General features: G+C 44.8%; 1 protein-coding gene across 4 annotated transcripts in view; it reads left to right on the top strand.

Annotated features, from left to right (window-relative positions):
• Positions 1 to 5,018: 5,018 nt before the first annotated feature.
• The window catches only part of AK2 (adenylate kinase 2), a 28,375-nt gene continuing 6,639 nt past the window's right edge, over positions 5,019 to 26,754 (top strand). For 2 of the 4 annotated variants that reach the window (XM_015134321.2, XM_028843743.2), the window contains exons 1-4: positions 9,920 to 10,037; positions 17,136 to 17,261; positions 20,610 to 20,720; positions 20,853 to 20,947. In XM_015134321.2, the coding sequence (XP_014989807.1) occupies positions 17,187 to 17,261; positions 20,610 to 20,720; positions 20,853 to 20,947 (281 nt within the window). In that variant the 5' untranslated portion in view covers positions 9,920 to 10,037; positions 17,136 to 17,186. 4 annotated transcript variants of the gene reach the window in all.

A 26,754-nucleotide genomic window follows, 5' to 3' on the forward strand; every position in this document is an offset into this window, starting at 1 on the left:
CTAACATGTAACCCTTTCTGTAAGCTGATATTTTGGGGTTATTTGTCGCTACAATATAACTTAGCTGAAGCTGACTAATACACTCCCTAAAACTTTTTATTTGGCTTTGGTAACACTCCTTCTTCATCATTTCAATCAATAAACACTAATCAGTGTCCCACTACATATGAGAGACAACATAGCAGAGTGGTTAATAGTACAGACAGGAAAGGCAGACTGGAGAAGCTTTACTCACAGTTTCCAAGTGTCTGGAAGTAACTATAGAGGCCTAATTTGCATATCAACTGGGAACTCCTGGAAATAAGAGTGTCTCCAAGAGATATATTTGATACACGTCCAGAGAATTCCTGAATGAAAGAATCTGGGATTTTCAAGCTGATATCATGAACCCCACATTTAACACAGTTAAATGAAGAGATGGGACAAAGGCCAGGCTTGGGAAGGAAGGAGAGATCAACAAAGGCCTTACCCAGGGCAGATAAAAATTGATAGAATGGGACAAGCGCATTGGCTCATGCTTGTAATCCCAGCACTTTGGGAGGCCAAGGTGGGTGGATCACTTGAGGTCAGGTTTTCAAGACCAGCCTGGCCAACATGGTGAAACTCGTCTATACTAAAAATACAAAAATTAGCCGAGTCTGTTGGTGGGTGCCTGTAATCCTAGCTACTCAGGAAGCTAAGGCAGGAGAATCGCTTGAACCCAGGAGATGGAGGTTGCAGTGAGCTGAGATCGAGCCACTGCACTCCAGGCTGGGCAACAGAGTGAGACTCCGTTTCAGAAAAGAAAAAGAATGTGGTGGCCATGCGTGGTGGCTCACACCTGTAATCCCAGCACTTTGGGAGGCTAAGGTGGGCGGATCATCTGAGGTCAGGAGTTCAAGACTAACCTGGCCAACATGGTGAAAACCCACCTCTACTAAAAATACAAAAATTAACCAGGCATGGTAGCAGGTGCCTGTAATCCCTGCTATTCAGGGGGCTGAGGTAGGAGAATTGCTTGAACCTGGGAGGCGGAGGTTACAGTGAGCCGAGGTGGCACCACTGCACTCCAGCCTGGATAACAGAGTGAGACTCCGTGTCAAAAAAAAAAAAAAAAAAAAAAAAAAAAAAGGATGTGGTGGGTAGAATGAAATTTCAGGTTTTCTTCTTTAGTCTCTAGTCATTCTCTGACTTCTTTCCGCTTAAGTATTGGCTTCCCAGCTTTTAGTCGTCATTCTCTTCTCTCTACCCTCCCACAAAACAAACTCATCTCCTCTATGTCTTTGACACAGGTAGTAATAGTTAACATTTACTGAGTGCTTACCATGAGTAGGGCACCGTGCTAAGTACTTTATATCCGTTATCTAATCTGATACTCACAGTGATCCTGTGCAGTGGGTATTGGCATCCTGATTTTGCGAAGAGAAATTGAGGCCCAGCAGGGTTAAGTGACTTGCAGTGTCACATAAGGTACTTTGGGCAGTGGGTATCAGAATACCTACATCGATGCGGCTTGAACATTAGGGGTTCATCTCTCATCACAAGAAGTGTGGAAGAAGGTGACATCTGAGTTGCTTAATTCAGCAGCTCAGTGATGTCAGACCCTAGGTCAGCTTCCCTCTGAGTCTCGCAGCTCTCCCCTCCTGCTCCCAAGATAGCTGTTACATTTTAAGTGCTGCATCATCCCTGAGCCAGGCAGGAAGGGGGTTTTTCTTCTTGTGGATCCCTTTTTCCTGGAAAGCAAAGCCTCCCACAAAAGCCCCCAAGAGAATTTCCTATAGGACCCTATCTCCTCTCCCCCTTTTTTCTTTCCTTACCCTCTTGAGTTGTAACTCCAGCCAGACTGACCCTCTTTCAACTCTGTACCAAACAGAAGTCTTGGCGGCAAACCTAAGCAGCGAAGGCATTTATTGAATACTGTGAGGTTCTCACCAATTCCAAACATGAGTAGGAACCAAAAGTAATTAGGCTAAGAACACAGCCAAAGACACGGCACAGTAAAAGCCTACCTGGACAGCCACCACTGTCCATGGTCCCCCAACTGTGGCTGGACTCTCACCTCCCCACGAAGAACAGGCCCTGTCCCTTCCTCTCTCTCCCTCAAGAGTCAAAGTCCTGGGTAGGACATCCCACTGGCCAAGCCTGGTCGCGTGCTAACTCCCCTGTTGCCAAGAAGGCAGGCAAGAGTCTGCCCTTTCAGCTTCTTCAGGGTGGCTCTGTTTTTCCCCAAGTTCCTTGCAGTAAAGGGTTTCCACAACACAAGAGGGGTGTTCCTCTGCTGAATATCACAGTTCCCCTCAACTTTCTATAATCTTTCGTTCTTTTTTTTTCCCCCTCCGGAGACAGGGTCTTGCTCTATCCCTCAGGCTGGAGTGCAGTGGCGCAATCTCAGCTCACTGCAACCTCCCAGGTTCAAGTGATTCTCATGCCTCAGCCTCCCGAGTAGCTGGGATTACAGATGCCCACCACCATACGTGGCTAATTTTTGTATTTTTAGTAGAGATGGGGTTTCACCATGTTGGCCAGGCTGGTCCTGAACTCCTGACCTCAGGTGATCTGCCCACCTCGGTCTCCCAAAGTGTTGAGATTACAGGCGTGAGCCACCACGCCTAGCCTCTTGTCCTAATCTTTCTTGACTCCAGACCTTTGCACATGCCATTCCCTTTGTCTAGAATACCCTTCTTCCCTCTCTTCTCTAAGCAAATCCTCCTTGTTCTTAAGGTTTCGTCTCACTTCCACATCATTTCCCCTCAAATCTGAGCTAGGGGCTCCTCTATTGTATTATTACTGAAGCCTGTACCTTCCCCAGCACAGCCTCCATCAATGTCTTGTTTCTTTCCCCCGTTGACTGCAAGTTCTGTAGAAGTGGAGAGTTTTCTTTCTCTTTTTCTTTTTTTCTTGAGATGGTGTCTCGCTCTGTCACCCAGGCTAGAGTGCAGTGGTGCAATCTCAGCTCACTACAACCTCTGCCTCCCAGGTTCAAGCGATTCTCCTGCCTCAGCCTCCTGAGTAGCTGGATTACAGGCATGCGCCACCACACCTGGCTAATTTTGGTATTTTCAGTAGAGATAGGGTTTCACCATGTTGACCACGCTGGTCTCAAACTCCTGACCTCAGGTGATGTGCCTGCCTCGGCCTCCCAAAGTGCTGGGATTACAGGTGTGAACCACCGCGCCCAGCCCAAAGTGGAGAGTTTTCTAAAGGTGGAAATCTTACTTGTGTTTTGTTTTTAGAGACAGGGTCTTGCTCTGTCACCTGGGCTGGAGTGTAGTGGCCTAATTATAGTTTACTGCAGCCTCAACCTCCTGCTGCAAGTGATTCCAACACTTCAGCCTCCCAAGTAGCTAGTGTAAGAGTTAAGAAAGAGGAAAGAAACACGTGGTGTCTGTTAACTTTCCAGGAATTAGGTTAACTTGCCTTGAAGGGAGTGTCTGGTGAAGAAGCCGGTAAAATTTCTTCTTTAGAAGAATCGAGACCATCCTGACTAATACGGTGAAACCCCGTCTCTACTAAAAATATTTTAAAAATTAGCCAGGCGTGGTGGCGGGCACCTGTAGTCCCAGCTACTCAGAAGGCTGAGGCAGGAGAATGGCGTGAACCCAGGAGGCGGAGCTTGCAGTGAGCCGAGATCGTGCCACTGAGCTCCAGCCTGGGCGACAGAGCGAGGCTCCGACTCAAAAAAAAAAAAAAAGAGAGAGACCACAGCAGAAGGGATAGCAAATTCATCACTAAGATGTAGAAAATGAGTTGCTAGGAGCCTGTGGGGAAGCATATGGTTTCATTACACACTCTTAACTAAAGGTTCAAAGAGGCCCTCGGGGCTGGATGAAACTTTCACATACCAAAAAGCTGTAGAAATTATTTCCCTATCCAAGAGGGTAATCGCTTTTGAGAAAAACTATCTTTTCCTGACTTTAAAAGGTTAACGTTTTTCTTATTATAAAGGTAAAACTTGTTTTAAACTTATTAAGAATGTACTATAGAACTTTTAAAAATAAAATGTACAAAGCAGAGGTGCTCCTCTAATCACACTACACAACGGTCTCCACTTGTAACAAACAAAATAGGGATTTTTTTTTTTTTTTTTTTTTTTTTTTTTTTTTTTTTTGGAGGAGGGACGGAGTTTCACTCCTGTTGCCCAGGGTGGAGTGCAATGGTTCAATCTCGGGTCACTGCAACCTCCACTTCCCGGGTTCAAGCAGTTCTCCTGCCTCAGCCTCCCAAGTAGCTGGGATTACAGGCATGCGCCACCACTCCCAGCTAATTTTGTATTTTTAGTAGAGATGGGGTTTCATCATGTTGGTCAGGCTGGTCTCAAACTTCTGACCTCAGGTGATCCTTTTGCCTCGGTCTCCCAAAGTGCTGGGATTATAGGCGTGAGCCACCGTGTCTGGCCAAAATTCGGATTTTGTTGTAACTGCAATTTTGTATCTTGCTTGGCGAACATTTTCCTGCATGATACAATTATCTTATACAACAGGGGTATTCCAGGATACAAATGTGTTGTAATTTATTTAATTGCCTTTATTTTATGGTTTGTCTCGGGCTTTTGGGCTAAGTGTTGCAATTAACATCTTTGTTACACGAATCTTTTACTCGTATCCTTGATTTTACCCATTGAATTCGTGGAAGTGGAATTGCCGGACCAAAGAGTATTTGAAACATATTGCCAATTTGTCTTCTAAGAGTGATTTTACCCATTTAAACTCCCACGCGCAATTTAATAGGATTTCGATGGAGTTGCTGGTGTCATCAACCGTCAAACGACGAACTATACCTTTCCGCCAGACCTCCTGTCCTCCTTCGCGTTTTCCCGCCCACTCCGCACACCCGCCGCCCTCAGTCCATGCTGGCCCGCCCCTTCCTTAACACGCACCAATTCTGTCCAGTCAAAAGCAAACTTCCTCAGTATCGCCGTGCAGTTGGTAAGGTGAAGTGTCCGTCGTGCCCAGGGGCGGGTGGAACGGGCTGACGGACGCGGCGATGGGCCAGTGTGTGCGGCGAGTGGGACGTGCGTGGCGTGCGTGCGTTGGCCTGGGAAGCACTGGACTTGTGAGGTGTGCGAGCTGGCAGCAGTGAGAGACTTCGGCGGACATGGCTCCCAGTGTGCCAGCGGCAGAACCCGAGTATCCTAAAGGCATCCGGGCCGTGCTGCTGGGGCCTCCCGGGGCCGGTAAAGGCACCCAGGTGAGCGGCAGGACTGGGCTTGGCGGCGGAGCCTGCCCAACTCCAAGGTCAAGGCGGCCAGAGATCCAGAAGCCCTGGACCTGCCTGGAGCGGGCCGGGCACTGAGGCCTGCGGGGAACGCTGGCCGGGGTCTCGGTTCTGGTGAGGCATTTCGGGGAGGGTCCAAATTGGAGATCGGGACAGTCTGAGTTAGGATTGGAGTGAGCGAGGGATTCAGTGTTGAGGTGTTGAGTTAGGGAATCTAAGGGCCGATTAGTTCCACTAAGGGGCTGGAGACTGGAAAGGTTTGAGGGGTAGAGTGAGCCCTGGGCCGAAGCATCTAGATTACAGGCTGAATGGAGGCAATTAGCTTTATGGCCCAGGTTCCCTGCGAGTTGGAGGTGAATTGTCCAGAATCAGGGTTACATTCCAGGCACTGGAGGTTGGGAGATTTTGATAATGATTTATGACTTAGGGGGAGGGGGGGAGGAGCATCTCCAACACGTGGGGCGGAGAGCTGACATGTGCTGTGTGAGCCAGTTGAATAGAGATGGGAGGAAACCTAAGGCTCCCCCTGTTTGAAAGTTGCAGGTTAATGTGTAGAACTGGTTTATAGCCTGGAGAGCCATGAGTCGCACTTTGAGTAGTGTCCACAATAAGGGTTGGGAGTGCTCATGGGACCTGGCTTGGAGTTAGGACCTGAGGCTACTGAGGCTAAGCCGTTTGGGATGACTCAAATGATTTTAGATGAGAAGGAACTTGAATTTTTTTTATTTTTTATTTTATTATTTTTGTTTGTTTATATCTTCTTTCCCTTTGGTTTTTTTTTTTTTTTTTTCCTTTTTAAAAAAATTTTGTTGTTGTTTGTTGTTGTTGTTTATAGGGAACTTGAAATTTTAACTTTATCAATCAACAGGTTAAAAAACAGGCCCAGAAAGGTCAGGTGGCTTTCCCAAGTTAGTGAAATGAGTTTCGTGAGCCTGAGACCTCAGGAGCCATGGAGTTAGAGTCTGAAGTTACCGTCTGCCCTAACAGGCAACAGGGGCCTCACTTGGCATCTGGGCCCCTTCTAGATCTGGGACATAATGGGGCCATAGGTTAGGGTTGGGATCGATGATCTCATTTAGGATCTGGAAGCCCATAGGTTGGATTATCGATGTCCCCTTCTTGCTTGGGGTCTGGCATGGCCCCTGGGGCCCTAAGCCTCTGTCTCTTGCCTGTTGTTAGGCTCTAAAGAGGGAAGTCAGCTCCCAAATGAAAGGGAATCTGGGGACTGCCTATGCCCGCTTTTCTCCTCCTAGCACTTGCCAAGTTTTAAAAATCTTGGCAAACAGACCATCTTACTCATTCTTGGTACCCCCTGTGGCACATTACTTGTCTCTTGGGGGGTTAGTGGAAGCGGATGAATGTCACAGATTAATGTGGGTGTTAAGGAAAGAAGTTCTGGAACACTTCATTCATTCCTGTGACCTGGGCACTAGGTCAGAAAAGACAATTTTCTTTTCTCTCCACAGACTGAGATGATTCTTCTTTGGAGCTTACCTGTACCTGATCCCTTTATCCTTTATCCTCAGCATTGTTGACATCTCTTTCCCGTTGCTGCCACACTTATTTATTGGGTAATCTGCAGCTTCGGGATGTTTAATCTTACTTTGCAGACTTTTACTGTGAGTGATCAAATATAATCAGAGTAGCTCAAATGCTTCGTTGTTTTTCGTTTCTTTTCTTTCCTTTTTTCTTTTCTTTTCTTTTGAGACAGGGTCTCCCTCTGTTGCCCAGGTTGGAGTGCAGTGGTATGAGCTCAAGCGATCCTCCCACCTCAGCCTCCCAGGTAGCTGGGATTACAGGCACATGCCACCACGCCCAGCTGATTTTTAAACAATTTTTTATAGAGACAGGGTCTTGCTATGTTGCCCAGGCTGGTCTTGAACTCCTGGACACAAGTGATCTTCCTGCCTTGGCCTCCCAAAGTGCAGGGATTATAGGCACAAGCCACTGTGCCCTGAGATTTTTTTTCCTTAACTCATATTGAAGTTAATAATTTCAGTAATTATGGAATGAACAACCTGTCCTAATATAGTACTGGTACAAGGGTTTTATAATCTAGCAAGCTATGTAACTTCTGAGCCTCAGTGTTCTTACCTGAAAAATGGGGATAATACCTACCTTGCTCATTCAACATTTCATGAGCACCTAACATTGGAGATAAAGCATCGGGCAAGACTGATAAAGTTCCTGCCCTCATCAACTAAACATTCACAACGATACTGGAAGATTATGATATATATGTGTGTGTGTGTGTATCAAGCACCCACAACCTAGATGACAACCTGTTATACAGTAAGTACTCTGTAAATTTTGACTCCCTTTTATCTTAGTAACACATCTCCCCTCCCCTCCTTCAACTTGGATGTATTTCAGTGTAAGACATGATTTATCAGGAAGTTTAGAAGAACATTATATTAATGAGTTGATTGATAAGGGTGCATGATGGTGAGAGTTGGTCAGAGAAGGCTTTTTAGAAATAGAGGAGATGTGATTAGAGCTGGGAGTTGAAAGGATAAGATTTACACAAGTCATTTAACCTCTGTACACTTTCCAGAGTTGAACAATAGGAATATTGGTGGTTGTATGTATTTTTGTGGAGTTTTAAAAAAAGTTCAAGCCTGGGCAACGTGGCAAAACCCCATCTCTACAAAAAAATGCAAAAATTAGCTAGGCATGGTAGTGCATGCCTGTAGTCCCAGATATTCAGGAGGCTGAGGTGGGAGGATCACTTGAGCCTTGGAGGCAGAGGTTGTAGTGAGCTGAGATCTCACCATTGTGCTCCAGCCTGGGCAACAGAGTAAGACCTTGTCTCAAAAAAAAAGATCATAAATCAGAGGTTGCAAATGGTAGCCTACAATAACATGTAGCCTGCAGAGACATTCCATACACCTTAACTTTTTATTATGAAGAATGTTGAATACACAAAAGAAGACAGGATGGTATAATGAGCCCTTACCCAGCCCCAACCATTAACTGGTGGTCATTGCTTCTCCAGCCATTCTCCCTTAACAAATTATTATAAAGCACCTCCCAGGCATCATAACATTTCATTTGTAGATGTTTTAGTATGTATTGCTAAAAGATAATTTTTTAAAACATAAGCATAATATCCTTTAAAAAATTAACAATTTTTATTCAGAGTTTCTTTTGTGTTACCAATGTGATCATTTTACGTTTCTTTTGTTTATTTATTTTTTTACAGACAAGGTCTTGCTCAGTTGCCCAAGCTGGAGTATAGTGGCCCAATCATAGCTCATGGCAGCCTCAATCCCACCTCAGCTTCCTGAATAGCTGGGATTATAGGTGCATGCCACCATGCTGGCTAACTTTTCTAGTGTTTTAAAGATGGTGGTCCTGCCATGTTGCTCAAGCTGGTCTTGAACTATTGGGCTCCTCCCTCAGCCACCCAAGTAGCGGGGACTACAGGCATGTGCCACTGTGCCCATCCTTTCTTTTAATTTATAAGTTCCCCTTCTCTCTTTTTTCTTATGGTTTTGCCAAAGAAATGGGATTATTTTTCCTGGGTGTATTATACCACTGTCTGGAAATTTTCAGTTGTATTTCTCTGGTGTACTTAACATCTTCCTCTGCCCTCTCTATTTCCTGTAAATTGGTGGTTTATTCTTAATTACTATATACTTAATTCAATTCAGGTTCAATTTTTTGGCCCAACTACTTCACAGGTGATGGGTGCTGTGCTCTCCCTGAGGAGGCACATGGTATTTGCTTGTCTCTGTGGTGTTTGTAGTCATGCTGTTCAGTGTCTAGGTTCAGTAATTCATTATGGATGGTGAAATGGTGGTATTCTAATAATTTTATTGTTCCCTGGTCATTTATTAGCTGAAATATTTCTATAAACAGAAACTTCCCCTCATCTACTGTTTGGTTACCCTGTGATGTGGTTGGTATAGAAAAGTCAGGATAAATGCTTCATTTATTCTCTTTGTCAGCTTTCAAAATAGTAAGTTGACCACAGAGCGTTTTCAGTTATGCAATTTCTCTTAAAAATCCAGAGCTCCAGTTTCTCTTGAGAAACCAGAAGACCTGGCAGTGATGCCTCCATTCCAGTGTGGCAGCAGTCACTTGCAGTTGTATGGCATTGCTGCTTTGGATGGTCTGTGTGTCTTCCTGTCCCCTGCACTGTCCTCTTCACTGCCTGTTGCTTACATTTGACTCATTTCACACAGTTGCATTGCCTGCTTGGCTCCCATTGGCAGATGTTTGCAATCTTACATGAAAAATCCCTAACCTGGGGTTAGTGCCTAGTGCCTGCTCAGTAATGTTTGTTTTCTTCTTGCTACACTTTGTTATACCTGCGTAACTCAGTATTTTATATGCTTTATGTTGCATGGCTGAAATAGTTTCCTTTTAAAACTCCTTACTTTTAACTAAAGTAGTTAAATATTTCAAAACTACCCGCTTATGCATCAATGTAATGTTTTAAAACATCTATAATACCTGGGTTTGTTGTTTTATTTAAATAACTTTATTTCCTTTCCTCCCTTTTGGGGTTGGATGTTCCTTCGGTGTGGTCAAAACCAAAGGTATGTTTCTTGTTTTTCTTTTTTGCCAGCGCCTCCTCATTTCTTCCATGTGTCAAACTTATGCCCAATTCTTCGAGGCCAGGCACGCTTAGGCAGTCTTATGGGTCAGACGCATCCATTATGTCTTTGCAGTGATACTCGCAACAACTCTGAGACCCACACTCTTATTTCCCCTTTTACAGTTGGAGAAACTGAAGTTTGAATGGCTTGTTCTCTAGGCTACATAGCAAGTAATTTACAGAGCTTGCATCTGAATGACTCCAAAGCTCCTGCTCTTTCTGCTGCTATCTACTGCCCCAGGTTAGATTTTTCTCCTACCCTATGCATGTCAGGAGGGAGTAATAATTTCAACATAGTCACCCATTGCTCAGTTATGTGACAGGCCCCCAAGCTAAAGATTTTACATGCATCATCTCATTTAATCCTATAACACTAGGAGAGAGATCCTTTTTACTGACAGAGAAACTGAAGCTCAGAGGCTGTATCTTGCCCCAGGACACACATGTAGTAAGTAGCAAAGGTAGGATTTGAACTCATGTCTATCTGACTCTTGAGTAGTCATAATTTTACATTGTTGCTGTGTAATCTAGATGCAGAGGCAGAAATGAATATGAATGGAAAAATACATACAAATGCAGGGTGCCAGGTGGGAAGCATCAGATGAGTGACTTTGATGAATGTTGGGTTAGTTCAGGAATAAAACAAGAACTACAATTTGCTGAAGGTCTCCTGTTCATCCTCCTGTTCACCCAGTGAGGCTGGTAATGATTTCTCCAATAAGTTAAGAGACAGCTGAAATGCAAACACAGGTTTCTGGGATTAAAAAAAAAAAAAAAAAAAAAAACAAGCTATAAGATACCTAGAAAAAGGTGCAAATATCGTAAGTGAACAGCTTGATTTATTTTACAACGTGAACACATTTGTGTAGCTTACACCCATTGTCAAGAAACAGAATATTGCCAGCACTTTGAAGTCCTCCTTGTGCTCCCTTCCAGGAGGATAGCCACTAAGGCTCTGTGGGTTGTTTGTCTTAAAGCCTTATAGTGTCATGGCTAAGAGCTAGGGCTTGGTGATCTGGCCTGTTGCCAGTTCTTTTACTAGCTCTGTGATCTTGGGCAACTTAGTCCCTGAATTTCATCTGTAAAATGCAGTTAAAAATAGTTTCTACCTCATGGGTTTGTTATGTATTATGCATACTAAGTACCGTAAAACAGTGCATGGAAAATTGCTTGGCATGATGCAGATGCTGAAAGTTAATGTTAATATGATTCCTCAGTGGGAGAAGGAGTAGTTGGGGAGGTGTTTTTGTTTTAAGAGACAGGGTCTCACTCTGTCACTCAGGCTGGAGTGCAATGGCACAGTCATAGTTCATTGAAGCCTCGAACTCCTGGGCTCAAACGGTCCTCCCAACTCAGCCTCCTAAGTAGCTGGACTACAAGTACCTGCCACCATGCCCAGCTAATTAAAAAAAAAATTGTAGAAATGGGGTATGACTGTGTTGCCTGGACTGGTCTCAAACTTTTGGCCTCAAATGATCCTCCCAGAGTGCTGGGATTACAGACGTGAGCCACTGCTTCCAGCCCAGTTAGGCTTTCGATGGGAGAAGTGTACTCAGAAGTGTAGTACAGAAAAGGCTTAGACCAATATTGGAGCAGAGAGGGCATTCCTGTGGAGCGAGGAGCTTGAGTTGAGGTCCTTGGAGAGGCATTTATGCTATGTATTTGGGAACCATGCATAAGAGCAGTTTGTCTGCAGTGATGCAGTACGTAAACACAGGGCACTTGTGGAAGTAAGTTGGGAGGGCTTGACAGGTTTTAGAAGTTGATTGTGGAGGACAGCTGAGTGCCAGGCTAAGATATTTGGGCTCTTCCCCTATTGCACCACAGAGATGTTGAAGGCTTTGGAATGTGCATGTGTTGGGGGGCAGGTAGCATATCCAACAGTGTTTTAAGATATCAGATGAGTGACTTTGATGAATGTTGGGTTAGTTCAGGGATAGAACAGGAACTACAATTTGCTCAAGGTCTCCCATTCATCCTCCGATTCTAGCTGCATGTGTAGGAACATTGACAGCAGGAATGACAAAGACTGGAGGCACAAAGGTGATTGTGCCAGGCACAGTGGTATGCACCTATAGTCCCAACTACTCCAGAAGCTGTGGTGGGAGGATTGCTTGGGCACAGGAGTTTGGGGCTGTAGTGTGCTATGCTGATCAGGTATCTGCACTAAATTCAGCATCAGGCTGGGTACGGTGGCTTGCGCCTATAATTCCAGCACTTTGGGAGGCTGAGGCAGGCAGCTCGCTTGAGCTCAGGAGTTGGAGACCAGCCTGGACAACATGACGAAACCCCATCTCTACAAAAAATACAGTAATTAGCCAGGCATGGTACTACATGCCTGTAGTCCCAGCTACCTGGGAGACTAAAGCAGGAAAATTGCTTGAGTCCAGGAGTTTGAGGCCACAGTGAACTATGAACATGCCACTGCACTCTAGCCTGGGCAACAGGAAATAGAGTGAGACCCCATCTCAAAAAAAAAAAAAAAAGTTCACCATCAATATGTTGACCTCCCAGGAGCAGGAGACCACTAAGTTGCCTAAGGAGAGGTTAATCGGCCCAAGTCAGAAAAAGAGCAGGCCAAAAATCCCATGCTGATGTGTAGTGGGCTAACACTTGTAAAGCCACTGTGCTCCACCCTGGGCAATATAACAAGACCTCATTTCTTAAAAAAACCTAAGGAAAAGATGATGGTTGCAAGATGAGAAGACAGGTGAATTTGGGATTAAACCAAATCTCTAGGACTGATAGTTTTCCTTTATTTCCTAATTGTCAGGCCTATGCTGGATGTTTTTGCATATATAATCTTATTAAATCCCCTCAACAGTTCTGCAGATAGACACTGTTTTCTGTTCTATGGATAAAGAAACCAAGACCTTAGGAAAGGTAACGTAATTTGTTCAGGATGACGCAGTGAATAAACAGTAGAGCCCGTTTCCTAACCCAGATCTGTACCACTACAAAACTCAGTCTCTGCCACTATATCAGGGCTTCATAAACTGTATATGCATCAGAACCTGAGGTGCTGCTTGAGAGCCGCTCAATCATAAACTTTAAAGGTGGGCCTAGCAAATGCCCCAGATGATTGATAATACACCGAAATTTGAGAACCACTCAGCCCACCATGCTGTCTCTCTAGTGGTTTTATTCCCATCAATTATCCCAGAGTCCTCCACCCCACAGAGTTTTCATAGAGGTGATGAGCCTGTTTCTTGGGCTCAGCAACAGTCTTTGACTCACAGCAACAGACTGTGACTGAGTGTGGACTTCAGACCCCTACTCTTCAAAGTGTAGTTTAGAGCCTAGCCACTTATCCAGGCCGGGAAGTTTGCTTGAAATGCAGGTACTTAGGCCGTACCCTATTGAACCAGAGTCTGCATTTTTTTTTTTTTTTTTTTAAGACGGAGTTTCACTTTTGTTGCCCAGGCTGGAGTGTAATGACCCGATCTCAATCTCAGCTCACCACAACCTCTGCCTCCCCGGTTCGAGCAGTTCTGCCTCAGCCTCCCTAGTAACTGGGATTACAGGAATGTGTCACCACGCCCGGCTAATTTTGTATTTTTAGTAGAGATGGGGTTTCTCCATGTTGGTCATGCTGTCCTTGAACTCCCAACCTCAGATGATCTGCCTGCTTTGGCATCCCAGAGTGCTGGGATTACAGGTGTGAGCCACTGTGCCCGGCCGGAATCTGCATTTTAACAACATTCCTCCAGTGATTTAGAATCTGTGAATGGCTGCTCTAAAGCATAAGTTTGAAGTGTGAGGGCACTATAATAAAGTTATTTCATTAAGTTTCTGTAGTCTGTAAATAAAGAGTAATGCAAAGAAGAAAGACTATGGAAAGGAGCCGTTTATTTATTGAATACCTACTGCATGTCTGATGTTTTTGGTACTTTATTTCATTTATCCTCATAAAAACCCTGTGAAGTAGTCATTATCCCCATTCAACTGACGAGGAAACTGACACTCTGAGAAGTTAAGTACTGAGCCCAAGATCACACAGCTACTGAGTGCCTTAGCTAGGAATCAAGTATAAATATCTGTCTGACTTTGAAACCCATACATGCTCTTTACAGCCTACCACACTGACTCCCAGGCAACAAGCAGGAAATGAAATAATTAGTTTTCTTTTCTTTTTTTTTTTTTTTTTTTGAGACGGAGTCTCGCTCTGTCACCCAGGCTGGAGTACAATGGCATGATCTCGACTCACTGCAACCTCCATCTCACGGGTTCAAGCAGTTCTCTGCCACGGCCTCCTGAGTAGCTGGGATTACAAGTGCCCACCACCACACTCGGCTAATTTTTGTATTTTTAGTAGAGACAGGGTTTCACCATCTTGGCCAGGCTGGTCTTGAACTCCTGACCTCAGGTGATCCACCTGCCTCAGCCTCCCAAAGTGCTGGGATTACAGGCGTGAGCCACTGTGTGCAGCCAGGAATTAGTTTTCTTCCCTATTGGTGTGTATTCTTTCATCCAGCTGTAGAATCCAATCACCTGGAACAGTGCATAAGAGTCCTGCAGTTTGGGAGTGACAAAAATAGAACAGGTTCTGTGCTAACAGCTCTTCTCTGGTGTTTTGGTCAGCCTTTCCACTTGAGCAAGCCTGACCTCCAAATTGTTTACCCAGGTTAATTTCAACAGCAATGAGAAAGATTGGCAGAAAGCACTCTCTGGATATATGGCCACAGTGCCAGCCTGGTTTTTCATTGTCAGGGCTCCTGACGTTCACTGGTTTTGCAAAGTACAGAATTTTGGTGTTGTTTTGTTTTTTTTGGTTTTTTTTTTTGAGACGTAGTCTTGCTTCTTCGCCCGGGCTGGATCTCGGCTCACTGCAACCTCTACCTCCTGGGTGCAAGCAGTTCTCCTGCCTCGGCCTCCCAAGTAGCTAGGATTACAGGTACATGCCAGGAAGCCCAGCTGATTTTTGTATTTTTAATAGAGATGGGATTTCACCATGTTGGCCAGGCTAGTCTCGAACTCCTGACCTCAGGTGATCCGCCCGCCTTGGCCTCCCAAAGTGCTGGGATTACAGGCATGAGCCACCACACCTGACCCAAAGTACAGAGTTTTTAATGCCTTCTCTCTAGATTCCATTTTGCTACGAAGTCATTTCTTTGCTTTAACTGAATCAGTCCGTGAATCAGAAACCAACCCTGTCTATGTACCTTTTATTGTGTGCACCTAAGCATGCACCTAAGAAAACTCCCAATTATATAAAAATTAGTCAGGCATGTGGCATGTGCCTGCAATCCCAGCTACTGGGAGGCTGAGGCAGGAGAATCACCTGAGCCCAGGGAGTTTGTGGCTGCAGTGAGCCATGATCGTGCCACTGCACTCCAGCCTGGGTGATAGAGTGAAACTGTCTCAAAAAAAAAAGAAAAGAAAAGAAAAGAAAACTCCCAGTGAACTGATTTGTTTGAATCGGGATCTAAACCTACTTAGTTTATAAAACAATTGGACGGAAAAAGCTAAGATTGAGCTCCTTGAACTGATTTCATTCCTTGTGAATTCTGCATTCTTTTTTTCCCACTGCAAAGCCAGTGTTGAGCTGTCTAGGGTCTCTCCCTGTTCTAATTCTGCATTCTCATATATAGTTCACCAAATATAAGCTCTTTAAAAACATAGTCTATGCCTTTTATTCATCTGTTTCCCAGGCTCCCAACAGGGTTCTTGGAAAAGGCATTAGTAAATGTTTTCTTTCGTTATGAATGAATGTAGGATTAGGACAGGGGTTATGGTAACAGCCAGTGCCCACTGAGTGCTCACTATGTGCGGGGGCCTGCAAATACTGAATTCTATATAATCTCATCAACCCAGTGATATAGATACTATTACCATCTCCATTTTACTTAGAGGAAATTTGAAACTTAGAAAGGTGAAGTGACTTCTTAAGTCAATTTTACATAATGGTTAGTGGACGTGGAGTCTGAAAACCAGGCAGTTTAACTCTCAAGCCTATGCTCTGGACCAAAATGCTATAATGCCTCCTAAAACTAGTATGTAAGTGCTTATTATATGCCAAGTACTCCTTGTATATATCTCAGCTAATCCTCACAGCTACCTTATGAGATGGAGCCTTTTTTGCCTTCATTTTAAACAGATAAGGAAACTGAAAAGTGAGGTGGCCAAGATAATACAGCTGCTTAGTGACAGGGAAGGGGGAAAACCCAGTTCTGCCTGGGGGCAAACATCTCGTAGTTGCCTCCCTGACCCAGTAACTGTAGTACATGGCAGTTACACATTCATCCCTTTGCAAATGTTTATTCAGCACATGTTAATGTGCCAGGCAGTGTGCCGAGTACATTATATACATGACTTCATTTAAACCTCACAGCAACCATGTGAAGTGTTGGTACTATTTTTATTCTTCCTGTTTTTTTTTTTTGTTTTTTTTTTTAAGATGGAGTCTCACTCTGTCACCCAGGCTGGAGTGCAGTAGTGCAATATTGCCTCACTGCAACCTCTGCCACCCAGGTTCAACCGATTCTCCTGCCTCAGCCTCCCAAGTAGCTGGGATTACAGGTGCCTGCCACTGCACCTGGCTACTTTTGTATTTTTAGTAGAGATGGGGTTTTACCATCTTGGCCAGTCTGGTCTTGAACTCCCGACCTCAAGTGATCCACCTGCCTTGGCCTCCCAAAGTGCTGGAATTACAGGCGTGAGCCACAATGCCAACCCCCCTGCCCTTTTTTTTTTTTTTCTTTCTTTTCCTTGAGACAGAGTCTTACTGTCGCCCAGGCTGGAGCTGGAGTGCAGTGGTGCAATCTCGGTTCACTGCAACCTCTGCCTTCCGGATTCAAATAATTCTCCTACCTCAGCCTCCTGAGTAGCTGTAATTCCAGGCACATGCCACCACACCCAGCTAATTTGTGTATTTTTAGTAGAGACGGGGTTTCACCATGTTGGTCAGGCTGGTCTCGAACTTCTGACCTCGTGATCCGCCCACCTCAGCCTCCCAAAGTGCTAGGGTTACAAGTGTGAGCCACCGTGCCTGGCAAGTCTTCCCATTTATAATAGGGAAACTGAAACTTACTTGTCACTAGTGTGTTGAGTGGAAATAGTGATAATAGCTAATATTTATGACTGCTTCCTGTGTGCTAGTTGTACTGTTTCAAGTGCTTTACATATATTATTTCATATAATTCTTACCATAACCCTATAATCATTGTATGTTAGATTGTAACATAAGATGCTTTTATCCCCATTACAGGTAAGGAAGTAGGCATTTGCCCAAGTTTACATAGCCAGTAAGTTGCAGGGCCAGGTTCACACCTAGGTAGTCTGACATGTAATGTCAGCCTGTAATGTAACTGAATCTTGTTTTTTGTCTTCCTCTCCATAGGCACCCAGATTGGCTGAAAACTTCTGTGTCTGCCATTTGGCTACTGGGGACATGCTGAGGGCCATGGTGGCTTCTGGCTCAGAGCTAGGAAAAAAGCTGAAGGCAACTATGGATGCTGGGAAACTGGTAGGTTTGGTGGTACCAATGAGTGTTGATATTCCTCAGAATCTAGATCTGCACTGTCCAATATGGTAGCCACCAACCACAGGTGGCTATTTAGATTAATTTAAATTTAATTAATGTAAAAATCAATTCCTCAGTTGCACTAGCCATATTTCAAGTATTTACCAGCCTTCACTGGTACAGAACTTTCCATCATCAAACAAAATTCTCTTGGACAACCATGTGCTAGAGGGTGTTTTAACAAAGTGGCAGATTATAGGAATTTTATTTATTTATTTTTTTTGAGACAAAATCTCACTCTGTCACCCAGGCTGGAGTGCAGTGGCGCCATCTTGGCTCACTGCAACATCTGCCTCCCGGGTTCACTCCATTCTTCTGCCTCAGCCTCCTGAGTAGCTGGGACTACAGGCGCCCGCCACCACACCCGACTAATATTTTTGTATTTTTAGTAGAGACGGGGTTTCACCAAGTTGGCCAGGCTGGTCTCAAACTCCTAACCTCAGGTGATCCACCTGCCCTGGCCTCCCAAAGTGCTGGGATTACAGGCGTGAGCCACCGCGCTTGGCCTTATAAGACTTTTTAGAGCGCAAGTTACTTTGTTTGTTCTGAATTTATGGCACTCATTCATAGTATTCTTGAAGTTTTTCTGTGCTGATGTATTTTGTTATATACCCAAATTTTAGAGCCAGAAATGAAACTGCTATCCTAGGCCAGAACTCAGAGATGTATTCAAGAGAGGATTTAGGAAGTCACAGAAGTGTTTTTTTAACCTGCTTTGTGGCTCTGTGTTCTGTTTCTGTACCAAAGCAATTACTTCGCAGTTGTGACAAAGGTAATCCTTTCTATTTGGGGATTATAATTGCATTTTCTCTCTTTTTTTTCCTGAGACCCAGGCTGGTATGCAGTGGCGCAATCATGGCTCAGTACAACTTCGACCTCCTGGGCTCAAGTGATCCTCCCACTTCGGCCTGATGAGTAGCTAGAACTACAGGCACACATTACCATGCCCTGCTACTTTTTGTTATTGTTGTAGAGACGGGGTCTCACTGTGTTGCCCACACTGGTTTTAAACTGAGCTTAACCCGGGAGCAGTCCTCCTGCCCCAGCCTCTCAAAGTGCTGGGATTACAGGTGTGAGCTGCCATGCCCAGCCACATTTTCTCTTTCTTTAGGCCAGTTGACCTGATTGGACAAATACAATCTATTATTTTCTGGCACTAATCAAAGAAGATCTCTAGATTAATTATAACTGAGTTATTCTGGAACTTGGCCTCTGAGAATCACCTTCAGATGTCATTTTGTGCTTGGTCTTCTGGTCTTTTTTTATCTTAGAATGTTAGTTGGGGAAGGAACTGGGCTTTGCTTTAATTCTCTTTTTTTTTTTTTTTTTTTTTTTTTGAGACGGAGTCTTGCTCTGTCACCCAGGCTGGAGTGCAGTGGCCGGATCTCAGCTCACTGCAAGCTCCGCCTCCCGGGTTCACGCCATTCTCCGGCCTCAGCCTCCCGAGTAGCTGGGACTACAGGCGCCCGCCACCTCGCCCGGCTAGTTTTTTTTGTATTTCTTAATAGAGACGGGGTTTCACCGTGTTAGCCAGGATGGTCTCGATCTCCTGACCTCGTGATCCGCCCGTCTCGGCCTCCCAAAGTGCTGGGATTACAGGCTTGAGCCACCGCGCCCGGCGTTTTAATTCTCAAGTTACCTTCTGTTAGGCTTTGAGATTCTGTAGCCGTATCAAATGATACCTCTGCCTGCCCATTTCTCTAGTTTTCCCTTCATGTAACTGAATCTCTGAGTCAAACCAGAAAGCTAGATATTTTGGACTTTGAGTCTTGACAGAAGACTCTGTACTAAGAAAAAATTGAGATGTGGCAATGAAATTGCTTATCTCCAACCTTCACTTAGTTGCAGAGCATGTACTTTGTCCCCAAGTTCACAGTTAGCACCAATAAATAAGACCATTAGCTGCCAAGATGGGCAGGTTTCACTACAGGCTGGAGACCTTTCTTTCTATAACAGCCCAAGAGAAAAACTAGTTTCTGCCGGGCGCAGTGGCTCACGCCTGTAATCCCAGCACTTTGGGAGGCCGAGGCGGGTGGATCACGAGGTCAGGAGATCAAGACCATCCTGGCTAACATGGTGAAACCCCGTCTCTACTAAAAATACAAAAATATTAGCCGGGCGTGGTGGCAGGTGCCTGTAGTCCCAGCTACTCGGGAGGCTGAGGCAGGAGAATGGAGTGAACCCTGGAGGCAGAGGTTGCAGTGAGCCAAGATCACGCCACTGCACTCCAGCCTGGGCAACAGAGCGAGACTCCGTCTCAAAAAAAAAGAAAAGAAAAACCAGTTTCTAAAAACTGGAAGAGGTCCTCATTGGGGTTTTAGAGAGACTCAGAAGTGTGTTGGCTTTGGGCTGGATGCAGTGGCTCACTCCTGTAATCCTAACACTTTGGGAGACTGAGGTAGGCAGATCACTTGAGGTCAGGAGTTCGAGACCAGCCTGGCCAACATGATGAAACCCCGTCTCTATTAAAAATACAAAAACTTAGCTGGGCATGGTCCTGCGCACCTGTAGTCCCTGCTGCTTGGGAGGCTGAGGCACGTGAATCATCTGAACCTGGAAGGCAGAGGTTACAGTGAGGGGAGATTGTTCCACTGTACTCCAGCCTGGGCAACAGAATGAGACTGTCTCAAAAAAAAAAAAAAAAGAGGGAAGAGTGTTGGCTTGGCTCCTTAGTTCCTTGGTTCTGACCCAATCTTGCCAATTCAGTGAACTTCTATTTTTCCTCATGTCCAGGATGGCCCAGATGTGTAACCAAGTACACACATCAGTCACGTTACTGTTAGCCTAATGACAGCTGTGAAACAGGGAAAGCTGATGCCTGTGTTTTGGTCAACCCCATTCTCTCCTGGCACTCTCTCAGGTGGTCTCTCAGCCATTTGTCCTCACATTTCTTGTGCCTTGAGGATCACTGATTGCTGATGAACTGTTATCTGACAGTTTGGACTCTGGACTCTAGTGGCAGGAGGGGCCTTCAGGACCTGAGATACAAAGCTCTCCTGGTGAGGTAACAAGTAATGGAATCTGTCTTCCCTCACCCAGATTTTTTGGGATACAGGGGAATTTCAAGAGACGAGAATGTGCATTTGGCAACCACAGAGATAAAATTGTGAAACTGGATCTTCCAAATGGAGCCATTTCACATTTGCTCTTATTTTTGCTTCCTTGGGTTCAAGAAAACTTGCTGTTTAGTAATAAGGTTATATACACAAACTTTTGGCTATGGAGTTGGGCTAATGTCAGTCACCTAGGTAATGGATTTAAACCCAAGGCTATTTTGTTCCTAACTTCCAGGTGAGTGATGAAATGGTAGTGGAACTCATTGAGAAGAATTTGGAGACCCCCTTGTGCAAAAATGGTTTTCTTCTGGATGGCTTCCCTCGGACTGTGAGGCAGGCAGAAATGGTGGGTAGCTTAGTTTTTATATTACTTCTGTATGAGAGCACACTCTTGCCCTTTGTTTTCTCTTAATTCCTTTGAAAGAGATGGGTCTGACCAAGCTCTGGTAACTTAGGTGGGCCACACATTCTTTTACAGCTCGATGACCTCATGGAGAAGCGGAAAGAGAAGCTTGATTCTGTGATTGAATTCAGCATCCCAGACTCTCTGCTGATCCGAAGAATCACAGGAAGGTATTTGTCCCTTGAGGGTCCCTTTTCATGCTTCTCAGAGCTTTGTCAAACTCTGAGAATTGCTCGTGCTTAATCCCAGCCATGAAGCTTAGTGCCATATCCATTTCAACACGGATTGATTTTATTTGGTGACATCCACTGAAGTGGTGAGATGGGATTGGGATATGGAAAGAAGAGCAAGGGATTTGAAGTCAAACAGCATCTCATTCTTGTCATTTTTTTTTTTTTTTTAGACGGAGTCTCACTCTGTCTCCCAGGCTGGAGTGCAGTGGCGCTATCTCGGCTCACTGCAACCTCCGCCTCCTGGGTTCAAGCAATTCTCCTACCTCAACCTCCCAAGTAGCTGGGATTACAGGTGTCTGCCACCAGGGCTGGCTAATTTTTTTGTATTTTTAGTAGAGACAGAGTTTCACCATGTTGGCCTGGGTGGTTTTGAACTGACCTCAAGTGATCCGCCTGTCTCGGCCTCCCAAAGTGCTAGGATTACAAGCGTGAGCCACTGCTCCCAGCTCTTGTCGCCTTTTTTTTTTTAGTCTTTTTTTTGAGACAGACTCTCACTCTGTCACCCAGGCTGGAGTGCAGTGGCGCAATCTTGGCTCACTGCAACCTCTGCCTCCCGAGTTCAAGTAATTCTCCTGTCTCAGCCTCCCAAGTAACTGGGACTACAGGCATGCACCACCATGCCTGACTAATTTTTGTATTTTTAGTAGAGACAGGGCTTCACCATGTTGGCCATGCTGGTCTCAAAACTTCTGACCTTAAGAGATCCACCCGTCTTGACCTCCCAAAGTGCTGGGATTACAGACGTGAACCACTGCACCCTCCCTCTTGTCACTTTTTAACTGTGACCCTAGGCACATATCTTAACCTGTCTGAGGCTGTTTCCTCATCTGTAGAAGGGGGTTGATAACACCTGCTTTGAGGAGCTATTGCACGTGTTAGGTAATATGAAATGCATAGTTCAAAGCCTTGCCTATATTAGGTGCTTAAGAAATGTTAATTTCTTTACATGTGTATCTCCTCCATTTTAGTGCTCCTTAAATCTGATTTCAGCTGGAGTTGCGATACTTTGCTGGCTTTTTATTAATTATAAAAATCATATAACCATCTGTACAAAGTTTAGAAAATGGAGGAAGAATTTGCTTATAGTACAGCCACTTTGTGTGTGTGTGTGTGTGTGTGTTAACATGTTTGTTTCTCTATAATAGCATTGAACACAGAAATGCCTCTGCTTCTGGATTCGTTTGTTCTGACAGACCAACACTGCTTTAGGCTACGGTTTTCTTTACCCTATTTCACTAATCACTGCAGTCTGCTTTGTGCCTTTCATAAGTATGTCAGAAGCTTTCAACTGCAAATGGACCCTCCATTCCCCTCTTTATCATGGGCTGTAGCTTTTTTATGTCTTTGTCATTTTAATGGTGTCTCAGGAAAGTGGTCAGCCCACCATCTTAAACCAGGCATCCATGACCATTACTTTTAATTGCTGTGTGATATTTCACAGTAGGCAAAACTTTGTTAATTTCCTTATTGTTGTATATTTGTGTTTCTTCCAGTTAGCCACTGTTAAAATGATACTATGGCCATCATAATGCATGTAAATTTTTGGATTAGGGAAAAAATGTTTTCTTATTTCAGACGTTATTACTTTGATTTCCTAATGAGGTTGAATGTCTTTTCCATGTGTTTGTAGTCCACACCTTCAAGGACAGAGACAAACATGTGAATAGACAGTACAAGGTTAGCACTATTATCCTGGAAAGCAATATGAAATACAGTGGGCTCTACTTTGTATTCATTTTCTTTTCAAATGTCCAGGTTACATGTCTCTGGCTATTCCATAGGCTCCTTTAATGCAGGAACTTCTGTTTCTTTGTATCCCTACTGGGCACACAGTAGACAAAGTTGATGTAGGTCAAGAAGCAGTAGGGTTAACAGTAAAGACATCACTAGGCCTGGGGTCTCTGAGGCACCAAGCACATATTAGCAGAACCAGGTGACACTGGGGACCTTTGATTCTATGGGCCCAGCTTCCTGTGTACCTGCTTCCTGCATAGCACAGTACTAGACCCTGGGAGCAGAGGACCACAAGAGGCTCTAGGATAACCATATAGTGATGCCCATCTCTGACCTCAGAGAGTCGTGTATGAAACTTTGACTGTTCAGTGTAGTAGGAAGTCCAAGAAGAAAGCCTGGGGACAGGGAGGAAAGGCTGCCTGGGATAGAGATAACATCAAACTCTTCCTGGATGAAGAGTATTTCAGTGAGACTTTCCCAGAAGGGAGTAGAAGGCAGAATGAGTATGGGTTAGGCTTTCGCTGAGGCTAGTAGCAGATGTGTCTGCCCACTGGCCTTGGGGGCAGGATGGTAGAAGGAATGCTGTTGAGAAGAGCTTTACTGGGGAGATCTGCCAAACCAAAGAGGGTAGACTTGATGGAGTTCAGGACTCACGAGATATTCTCGAGCCACTGGGTGTTGTGGCAAAAACAGTATTCTAAGAACATTAGCTTGGTCCTGGTGTACAAGGTAAATTAGGGCAAGGATAAACAGATAGGGATACCATCTAGGAGCCTGTTTATGATCCACATGATGTGATGGAGGTTTCTAACTGAGGTTGGGTGGGAGAGAACAGAGAAATTCTGAAGAACAAACAGCAGGGTTGCTGTAAAGGATAAAAGAGAGAAGACTCAGTCCCTCCATTTGGAAGTAGGTAGTTACTGTAACTTCCTCCCTCACGGAGAGAAGGACCTCCTTCCTCACAGAGCATGTCACTGCTGAAGGTGTTTTTCCAAGTTTACCCAGCAGATGAGTGGCAGGGTTAGCCCTGGAAGCCTGCTTTCTGCCTCCTAGTCAAACATGTTGATGGTTAGAAGAAAATGAGGCAGGAATTAGTCAGTTTAATACAGATCTTGTTTTTGTTTTTTGATTTTTGTTTTTTTTGTTGTTGTTTGTTTGTTTTGAGACAGAGTCTCACTCTGTTGCCAAGGTTGGACACAGATGTTAGCTGTTTGGAGATGCTGGGGAATGAACCCCAGACCTCACACAGGATCTTTTTCAAGTCTGAGATGATACGGACCCCATTGTAACAATTTTCTGAATTAGTTCTGACCTCACTTCTAGTAATTTTGAGTCATTGTTCTGTTTCTTGAATATGAATAGTTGGTGGTTGTTTTTTTGTTTTTGTTTTTAAACTTATTCTATATTGTCTCTCTCATATCCTAATTATCCTACCAGTCGGCTCTCTGGTATTATCTTAATACCTGGTACCATCCCAATTTTGTGGATGAGAAAACAGGTGTTTAAAGTGTCACACTGAATGTTGGGCACAGTGGTTCATGCCCGTGATCACAGCATTTGGGGGGGGCCTAAACAGGAGGATTACTTGAGGCCAGGAATTTGAGACCAGCTTGAGCAACATAGCAAGACCTCGTCTCTACTATAAAGCAAAAGAAAGTTAGCCAGGTGTGGTGGTATGCACCTGTGTTGGTGGTCCCAACTACTTGGGAGGCTGAGGTGGGAGGACTGCTTGAGCTAGGAAGGTCGAGGCTGCACTGAGCCGTGATTAGGCCATTGGACTCCAGCCTGGGTGACAGAGCAAAACTCTATCTCAAAAAAAATAAAAATAAAGTATTATACTCACAGTAGCAGTGATTGTAGATTCCCAGCCCTGATGGTACCGCCGAGCCAGACTCAGTGGCCCATGGAGCTATTTTGGTTGGTACTTGAGACCAATCCCATTTTGAGAACTTGGAGAGTGGGGTTTCTTTCATTTACCAAAAGTGGTATTTGTGAATGGCAAAAGAGCAGTGTATGGGAGTCATATTTGTTGCAGCCTGGCTGCTATGTGCCCTGTGCTCTCTAGAAGGTAAAAAAAATATCCTGGTCCACATCTCATGCCCCTAGCCCTTCCCAAAGTTGCTGCTGCTGAGCCTAGCAGCCTGCTCTCTCCTCTCCGTGGGTCTCCCAGTGGATGCCATTTCTGAATTAATGCGTCAGAGGAATCCTTCCAGGCACTCAAATACTAGAAAGTGCAACCTCACAGTACATGACTGCAGTCACAGGAACCTTTTCTCCATTGTCCAGTTGGCCTTCCATATCCATGGATTCAAGCATTTGTGAATTAAAAATATTCAGAACCAGACTGGGTGCGGTGGCTCACACCTGTAATCCCAGCACTTTGGGAGGCCAAGGCAGGTGGATCACGAGGTCAGGAGATCGAGACCATCCTGGCTAACACAGTGAAACCCTGTCGCTACTAAAAATACAAAAAATTAGGTGGGCGTGGTGGCAGGTGCCTGTAGTCCCAGCTACTCAGGAGGCTGAGGCAGGAGAATGGCATGAACCTGGGAGGTGGAGCTTGCAGTGAGCTGAGATGGCGCCACTGCACTCCAGCCTGGGCGACAGAGTGAGATTCCGTCTCAAAAAAAAAAAATTCAGAACATAACCACCAATAAATATAACGTGGGAAAGCTGAAGAAAATAAAAAATAATACAAGTTTTAAAATGCAGTATAGCAATTATTTACATGGAATTTACATTGTATTAGGTATAAATAATCTAGAGATGATTTAAAGTATGCAGGACAACCAGCATGGGCAACATGATGAGACCTCATCTCTACAAAAAATAAAAAAATTAGACTGGGCGTGGTGGCTCATGCCTGTAATCCTAACACTTTCGTAGGCCGAGGTGGGTAGATCACGAGGTCAGGAGTTCGAGACCAGCCTGGCTAACATGGTGAAACCCTGTCTCTACTAAATATACAAAAAATTAGCCAGGCTTGGTGGTGGGCGCCTGTAGTCCCAGCTACTTGGGAGGCTGAGGCAGGAGAATGGCGTGAACCGGGGAGGCGAAACTTGCAGTGAGCAGAGACTGCACCACTGTACTCCAGCCTGGGTGACAGAGCGAGAGTCTGTCTCAAAAATAAAATAGAAATAAAATAAATAAAGTACACAGAAGGATATGCATAGGTTATATGGAAATGCTGTACCATTTTATATCAGGGACTTGAGCATCTGTGGATTTTGGTATCCACAGAGGGGGCTCCTGGAACAATCCCCCCGTGGATACCAAGGGATGACTGTATAGCTTATTTTCTCTACTGTCACCTCCCTCCTGCCCATAATCCAGTGCCACTTTATGCCATAAATGGACCATCTTGTCCCCCAAAATATGCTGTGGTTAACATAAAAGAAAGTAGCACATTTTACAGAGGTGCTACTTCAATAACCTAAATAGAATTGAATAGATTTTTTATTTATTTATTTATTTTATTTTTTTGAAACAAAGTCTTGCTCTGTCACTCAGGCTGGAGTGCAATGGTGTGATCTCGGTTCACTGCCAGGTTCAAGCGATCCTCCTGCCTCAGCGTCCCAAGTAGCTGGGATTATAGGTGCCTGCCACCCTGCTAAATTTTTCATATTTTTAGTAGAAACGGAGTTTCACCATGTTGGTCAGACTGGTCTCAAACTCCTGACCTCAGGTGATCTGCCCCCCTTGGCCTCCCAAAGTGTTGGCATCACAGGCATAAGCTGCTGGGCCCAGCCCAAATATTGCTATGCCTGCCAAATGGTGAAAAATATTAGGGAGCTCTAGTCTAATAGACCTTCATGAGAAGAGCAACCATTAGTTAAATAAGCAAACAAACACTTGGTTGGCAGAGAATTGAGAAACCACAGAACTGAAGCAAGGCCTGGCTACTGAGCAGAGCTTGGCCTGCCTCCTTTCCTTAGGTTGCTAGGCTCCTGTGGTGTGGCCATTCCCAGTCAGGAACATGGGCTTGTTGCCTGTGGGGACTCAGCAGAGAT

Source organism: Macaca mulatta, chromosome 1, assembly GCF_049350105.2.
Source record: "Macaca mulatta isolate MMU2019108-1 chromosome 1, T2T-MMU8v2.0, whole genome shotgun sequence".
Lineage (NCBI taxonomy): Eukaryota > Metazoa > Chordata > Mammalia > Primates > Cercopithecidae > Macaca > Macaca mulatta.